Source organism: Falco biarmicus, chromosome 8 (assembly GCF_023638135.1).
Source record: "Falco biarmicus isolate bFalBia1 chromosome 8, bFalBia1.pri, whole genome shotgun sequence".
Lineage (NCBI taxonomy): Eukaryota > Metazoa > Chordata > Aves > Falconiformes > Falconidae > Falco > Falco biarmicus.
Genome location: NC_079295.1, coordinates 52,788,806 through 52,797,080, shown reverse-complemented (window position 1 = coordinate 52,797,080; position 8,275 = coordinate 52,788,806). Strand labels below are relative to the sequence as shown.

At 36.4% G+C, this 8,275-nt stretch overlaps 1 protein-coding gene across 2 annotated transcripts in view; it reads right to left on the bottom strand.

Moving 5' to 3' along the window:
• Positions 1 to 1,134: 1,134 nt before the first annotated feature.
• Positions 1,135 to 8,275, bottom strand: part of GABRB2 (gamma-aminobutyric acid type A receptor subunit beta2) — a 170,858-nt gene continuing 163,717 nt past the window's right edge. For both annotated transcript variants that reach the window (XM_056350405.1, XM_056350406.1), the window contains one exon: positions 1,135 to 5,390. In XM_056350405.1, coding sequence (XP_056206380.1) covers positions 5,043 to 5,390 — 348 coding nt within the window. In that variant the 3' untranslated portion in view covers positions 1,135 to 5,042. The remainder of the gene's footprint in view (positions 5,391 to 8,275) is intronic.

Here is an 8,275-nt window from a genome sequence, read left to right as displayed (position 1 = left end):
TTTTATTAAGCTTTACCTTTGGTGTTAAGCAGTGACTTATTAGATTTCCCTTTTAAACAATTTCTGGAGTGAAGATTCTTTGGCTTTGGGGAATATGCTATCTAACGACAGTCAAACAACCTTTTTTTTTTTTTTTTAAAGAAAAATATAAGTCTACTATTAGATACCATAAAAGATACAGATTTCAGAAACAGACAGACGCAATATGCAGGCTTTCTGTAATGAAATCACCAACAGCTGAATTCTCACTTACCCTGGATTCCTCCACCTCTCCACTCACTGGAGCAACATAAAGGTGCCTTACTGTAAGTGAAAACCAGGCCCTATTTTTTACGCTAATCCGAGTACTGAGTGCCAAGCTACTATCTTCCGTTGCCTGAACATTTTAACCATACAAAAGAATCAATTGTTCTAGCAGTAACATTGATGCAATGGCTATTTTACACCACAGTACCTTCTGTACTTTTTTATATCTGGAATCCAAATCTGTTTATGCAAAAGGGTGTTTAAATTACTCTGCTAGAGCACTGCAATTATTGTACTTAGTAAAAAAAATTCACTAAACAATTACTGTATCTATCGACTGCTCATTTACAGCTTATTTAATTATTTACATAATTTTAGGACACATTAACCTAAACCATAAGTAGAATTAGCTTTTTGCCTTACCATAAAGTACAAATTAGAAGTTAAAAATGTTTAAGAAATCTGATAATATTTACACACGTTCAGCTTAAGTTATGGTTGCTCACATTGTATGTTCTATGTACACATAGCAAAATGTTATGATCACTACTGATATAGTATTGTACCCTGGCCATCCCACCCTAGATTATTTTATAGAAATAGTTAATATTTTTGCCTTTTTTTTTTTCCCTTGGTTCCCTAAAGAATTTGTTGGTTTTCAAAACTTACTAGTGGACAATGCTGTTATAAAAAGAGAGAGAAGAAATAGGCAAGCAATGTGAGGACTAGTCTAATTTCAGATGCTAGGAGGTACAGTACTATCATCATGTCAAACGGTGCAATGCTCCATACGAATTATAAGCATTGATCTGCTGATATAGAAATGCCCAGTTACCCTGTATAGTAAGTTGTTTGTTTTTTTTTTTTTTTAAATACATTAACCTTTTCTTCTCAAAAATATATTCATACACTGGTTGATGGTAGAAACAAAACTATTATTAGCTTATTCCTTTAACACGCCAACACATAAATGTCTGTGCATATATATACTCAGAACGTGTATATATACACACATATGTCCATATAGACATGTAGGTATATGTCCATATGCACATATAGTTGGAAAATGTTTAACATCTGTTCTCTTATGTTTAGTACTGTGTTATAATATAGAATTGGAACACAGTCTAATAATTACAGTGAAAATTAATTGAGGTTTAATTTCAATGCATATTTGTCTGAAATAAATAGAATTTTTTTTCCCCAGGTGTAAGACCACCACTCATTTTCTCTATGCATTGTGCTTTTGTACCTTACAGATTTTATGTCTTTTTTATATAGAATGAAAAACTCTCTGAAGAACTCTGTGACATGCTGTTTCTAAGACTCTGTTTTCCTCCCCTGGGAATGAGAAAAGAAATGGCCACAATGTCATTGCTTGAGTCTTTCTTCCCAGTCATTACAGTGTGATAGGATAGAAACATAACATTCCTTATGCAAACACAGAAATATGTTGCATGAATTTTCAGTTCTGAAAATGTGTATCATACCTATTAGCAGTCATGTACAGTATATATTTACAGATTGATCTCAAAGATTTCATTAAAACTGTGCCATGTTATAGTCATAATTTGCCCATGAATTTCACAAAGATGAAAAACACCTTAATTGCTGGCTATTATGTCTAAGAGAACAATAAAATGTGCAACTATAATTATATTACAAGGTTTATCTAAATTATTAACTTAGATATTTTGTTTATTGAAACTAACAACAATTAGCACGATTAAAAAGATCTAGAATATTCATGTTCGGTCAATTCCAAAGTAAAAGCAAATTTATGCTCGTTTACCTGGAGGGTAGCACACATAGGAAACCCCGTATCGCATGTGTGTTGGCATAATTTCTCACTTTCACTCAAGTATCTCAGAAGAGGAGTAAGTGCTCACCTTGGGCTCGAGTCACGCTTTTCCCTTGACAGTGTCTCGCCAGTCTTACCCCCATCTTTTTGTATCACAGTGTTAAGCCTTAGTACAAAATGATAGAATCCTTCTCTTTTGCTAATTTTATACATCACATTAATAGCCAGAAGGATGTAGTAAAAGCAAAAGTGCTCCTTCCCCCCAGATAATATATCTTTCCTAGTGACACCTGAGCAGAAACCAGACATTTTCTTTCACTCTCTGAATAGCGACATCAGAGAGTATTATGGCTTGTACTGTAACTTCAGATAAATTAATGTGCAGTTCTAGGATTCAGTCTCTGTGGTTTTCATAACAGCTGATGCAGTAAACCAATGTGGAGTCAACATATTCTCTGTAAGATTTTATATTTGACGTGTATCAACCACAAACGGGCTGTGAGCTCCCTGTATTCACACTATGCTTCTGTGACATAAAAAAGGAGTTGGCAGCAATTTGTGAAATGAAAGAAAAGCTTGTACAGAAGAATACTATAAGACTGCTTTTATTTATGATAATTGATAGCATTTTTAAAGAACAGACTTAGAAGAGAAATACTGAATTTTGATGTGGCTCCTTTTCTTAGAATTGGGAACCAATTCCAGCATGATTCATACCTATCAGTTGAAATTCCAAATGCATCTACAAATCTTACTGCGTTATGCATGAAGTGCACTCAGAAACCAAGGATGTGAACAAAAAGCAACATTTTGACTTGGAAAGTTAACAGCATGATGAAAGCCTGCCTCTACGTATCGCAGAGCCTGAGCCTGGAGGCAGTACACCAACATACGCACAGATCCCTTGAAACCCACAGGTGCTGTGTCTGCCTGGCAAACCCCACTTCAGGCTCAAAAATATTCTCTCTGATTTGAGGCAGAAATAAGCATATGATATGCTCAAAACAAAGTCAGGAAATTGGCCTCTTAGTTCCCAAAATTGTTTTCCTCCTATCACTGTTATTCACTGTCAAATGTGGGAAAACCCCACAGAAACTTGTAATAAAAATCACTCTTTTAAAGCAAGAACAAAAGATTCAAATAAAATATTTTATGAAAAATATTCTTAAGAACTAGCTTAAAGTATCGCCAAAGGAATACCTAATGGGGGAAAAAAGTATCTGCCTGAAAAAAATTCCTTTATTATTTGGAAGCTACTTGAATTCTAGGTTCTTTCAGAAATTTGTACACAGGTGAGAGGTAGCATAGATACAACAGATGTGGCTTTTTCTTCATGAAATATTTTGTGTCAAACAGTATTGGGGATTAAGTAAAAGCCATCAGGAATTTATACTTTTTATACAGTTCTTACAAAGTGGTTTGTTTGTTTTAATTACAGAAAAAGGTTCCACAACAGACTAAACGGGAAACTCTGCTTTGGCTATAAAACTACTTTCTGTCTATTCTATTTCATCTGTAAGACTAAAGCTCTATAGGATGAAAAAAAACCACAAACCCAACCTTTTATTTAGAAAAGTTTCCTAAAGCAAAACTGAAGTTTGCTACTTTTTCAATGGAAATCACCCTAAAGCAGGAAACATTCAGGAGTGTAATTAAATTCTTAAAGTGATGGCTTACCAAATTTTTCCCTTTAAAACAGTGCATTAAGGAAAAAAAAAAAAATCAAAAGCGAAACCATATTGCCTAATCCAGACTGAGAAAATACACTCAGTATTTTTTCTACTGAAATACATATGCTTGGACGGTTGCTGTTGAAAGAGGTATGATACCTTTAATCAAACTGGATGTGAGGTGTTAAGCGTAATGACAGTAGCAAGCACAACACTGGAAAGATTGCAAACTTGGAAGAAATCACACAACTCCACATAAGTATTTCAGACTAAGGTATGTACTATAACTGACAACATTCAATTGCACAGTATACATATATGTGTGTGTGTATGTCTGTGTGTGTATATACACACACTTTAACATATACGTAGCCTTCCCTCCCCTTGGCCCTGTATTTTACAACTGCTTTCCAGCTCTCCCTACCCTAGAAAGGCAGGGCACCATTGGTTTCCTTCAGCCACCTCGAGAATTACTATTTGGCCAACCAATTTTGGCACTTTGGACAGATGGTTTGCTTTCCCCAACACAAAACAGCAGCGTATCTCCCCATTCAGAATTAATGCATTTTTATACCATTGCTACATTCCTCGATTGGTCACCACTACAGCCACTTTGACTGTGAACATGTGTTCTCTCTTTAAAATCCAGACAAAACTAGTGCTTTTTGCTTCAGTTTCTGTGCAAACACCCAACCCTAATATTACCAGTCAAAGGTTTAGTTCTTTCAATAAATAACAGGAAATACCTGAATATGGTTGGGAAACCTCTGACCATCATAATCTTGGAAAGATGATAGGCACTACTTGTTTTCAAGTTTACACATTTAAAAGGTAAAGTGTGGATGTTTCATAAGCACGATAACAACTTAGTACACTCTTCTAAGTGTAGATGCATGGCTCGGCTGTGCAGTTTCTCTGGGAATGGTATGTACTGCTGTTGAAACTAGAACTTGTTTCTCAAATGCTGTTGTACAATGTGTATCACTAAACTCAAATGGCCATTAAAAAAAAAAAAGAAAAAGACAATTAAAAAAGAAAAGAGAGTGAGGGACAATGAGAGAAAAGCGATTGTCAAAATCCTATGCTTTCACGCTCAAAATGCACTTATATTTTGAGAAGGGGATATGTCCATACTACAACTTAACATATTTACGATTTAGCAGATACAACCAAAACATTATAAAAACAGACCATAGAGTGGGCCAGCAACTAAGGTGTTTTAAAATAACTTTTTGTCCTGAATAGAATTTTTCTAAGTCCCACTTTTGGCTGTACAACCGATTTGAAGAGAAATCCAGTTCTTGCTTCCTGCGTGGCTTTGTTTCTTAGTTCACATAGTAAAGCCAATAGACAATATTGAAGAAGGAAAAAACAACAGGGAAGAATATGCGCGACCATCTATCTATGGCATTTACATCAGTCAAGTCAGGAATGGTAATTTTCAGTTGAGATGCACGTCTCCGTAGCCTACTTTTCTTCTGTGCCACATGTCGCTCCAGGGCGTTGCGACCGAAGCTGTGCCGGGGTAAGCCAGCTTTCCGGTACTGGATGCTTGAAGTGTCATACGCCAACATAGTGCTTCTAGGGTCCCCAAGCCCCATCACAGCCTCGGAGGCAGCCATCTCATTTTTAATTTCAAGTGTGCTCAGCAAAATATTTTCATGCGGATCCATCTGTAAAAAATAAGAAAACAGATTTAACAGGGAGAAAGAAGCGCGATCAGTTGCAAACTGAAGCCATGCTGACAAGGGCTAGCTAGATCTAACATTACTAATTCATTGGATGTCAGCCTGTCTAAAAGACTTTAAGCATAGCCGTGACTGTATTTATTGTCTTTTTTTAAAAAAAACAACAAAACAAAACAAAACAAAAACTCAGGGAGCAGTAAGGCCAGTATATTACAATGGAGTAACCGGTGTTGCCCTAGCCCCCATGGTCAGTGAGCAGAAGCAATACCTGGAAATGGAATATATGCTCAGCTCCTGAAAGTGGGATTCTGTCACTGGGTAGAGTTATCTGGGGCAAGTATTAAACTTTTCAGGGTTTTTAGAGGGAAATCAGAGGGGAAAGGGTCTGATTTTTGGGGTTCTCTTCTTTCAAATGAAAGCTTCTGTTCTGAAAAAAACCTTCAGGTATTCACAAGGTGTCTCTGCCTCTCTGAAATAAGGCCCCGAGCACTGCACAGAGAATGCAAGCCTTCAGTCCCTGTGTCCCTAACAGGACTCCTGATTACTGGGGCAAAGGCACCCACAGGGTCTGGCTACATCTAAGTGAAAACTCCATTCCCCAGCGCTAATGAATTTTGTAAATACGGTGCATGCTGTGGAGACCTGAATGCCGGGATAGCAGAGATCTGTGATTTCAAGCAAGGAAAAACATATACAGAGTGTAATCACATCAAATGTACATCGACAGTTGTTTCAATGGGTACTTTTAGCTACTATATATATTTTTAAAGGCAGCTCAGTGAAAAAAATATTAATGCATTGTTGTAAAGAAACCCCTTAGACAATCAATGGGATTTCAAAATGAGAAAGTAAATTCTGCTCTTAGGCAATCTGGAGTAGATCTGAAGTATGGTAGGAGAACTTCAAAATAATCCATTTATAGAAAACAAATATAAGGTTATTTAGGAAGTTCTAATCCTCCTCAGTCTTCCCTCCAAGTACATCTTTTGAACTGTGCAGTTACAGATTATAGTTAAATAAAAATACTTTAAAAAGCCATAATAGCTAATGAGCAGCTAATTCAGCACACTGACTTAGTGATGCTAGTACAGATATACTCCAGGCCAAATACGAGATGAAACTGTGCCAGAACTCCTTTAAAAGTAACTCAGTCACATTATTAATCATGTATACAATATACACCATAGTTATTATTGAAAGTGCCTTAACTGTGACTTCTGTGGGTTCCTAAACAATAAGATGGCATTAGTCTATTTTGTATTGTTTAGAAGCCAGCAGTCAGCAGCAGGTACCTTGCTGCACTACCCAGTATAGCATCGTATTTGCTGTTATTAAAAAAATCCCTACGTAATATTTCACATGGCATGGTGACAGAACTGGGTGGAAAACGCAGTGGGTTTTAGTAACATCCACTGCACAGCGTTATGAACTGGGAAGTCAGTTACTCACCAAAGTACTTCGGACCTACTGAAACACTGCCATTTGAGTGATTACATCTGTTCAAGTGATGCATAAAAACTGACATCGCTGAGATGCCAGATTTCCTTCCCTCTCTTCACCCCCCACCAATCTCTGTGAGTTTGCACCCCTCTAGTTTCTTTATATTTTAGTTTTAGATGAAATGTTGCTTGCTTTTCAACAAAGCCATACAAAATATTTGAATTTTCTAGTGTGTCAGGGAATTCCGTCTTTTTTGAGAAGCACTAGAAAAATGGGAAAGTTGAGCTGGAACTCAAGAAAATATCCTTTAAGGCCTCCATAGGATGGTGTTGAGCATGGTGAGGAAGCACTGTGTGCCAGCCAGGCAGGTGGTCCAATCAGTTCTCCTCTGCATTAGACAAAACTATGACAAAAAGAGGATTCTGCTACTGTAATACAAACTAAAGCAAACATATGCAAATCCTTTCAAATAGATCCATGAAACTTCTAAAGAGAGCTTTCAAATATTTTCTTATCATGAGTGGAGCTATTTAGAAAATTCTTCCATGATATTCGGGGTAAGAAAAAATTGGCTGCCATTTTTGGTATAATATTTCAGACAAATAGCAAGACTTTCAGTATCCTGGAAAGAAAAGCAATTACAGGCACTTGGCAATTCATTGATCCCAAGGACAAAAAATAAGAAAAGAAAAAAAAAAAAGAAAGTATCTTACAAGAGGGGTGCAAAGCCATTTGGAAACTACATTTTTGATAGTTTCACATAGCCTTAAGAAAAGAATAAAAATTTTAGTTTCCATGACATCAGGGGAAGCTTGGCATAACATCCACTACTACAACGGTTTTACCCCTTAGCCCAGAGGGTGGGTTATTTTCACCTCAATGTTGTGCATGCTAAGATACTATCTTTGGAAAGGTTTTAGTGCCAACAGATTGGTTCACATCTTAAATCTTCTTAGGATGAAACTACTTTAAACATTTTATCCATTTGATCTGCAATGATATTAGAAATTTGAGTGCTGTTTACACACTCATATACTTTCAATGCAACACAAATGCAAGAAAAAACATTTTAGTCTACTATAGTCAGATACAGACATGCTTTACTGACATGATATCACTCCTTCAGTTAACTTTTTGATTTGATTCTTTTGTCACTTCTATTCTCATTTCAGTAAATTTCTTAACACAGCAAATTGTGGCAGATATCTCGTAATCTTGGCAGCAGTTAGTAAGATTAGCGATGCTGAGCAGAAAAAACATTTGGCAATATTTTAAACTACCTTCCAGGGCAAAGTGTCTTCTTCTGCACATATCACACTGATATCAGAGTTGAAGCACAGCATTTTTCAATATTTCAAGAATTTTTCAGAAGAAATAATGCAAAATTAGCGATGGGCGAACCTTCAAGTGTTAGAATAGCCAGGTAAGCA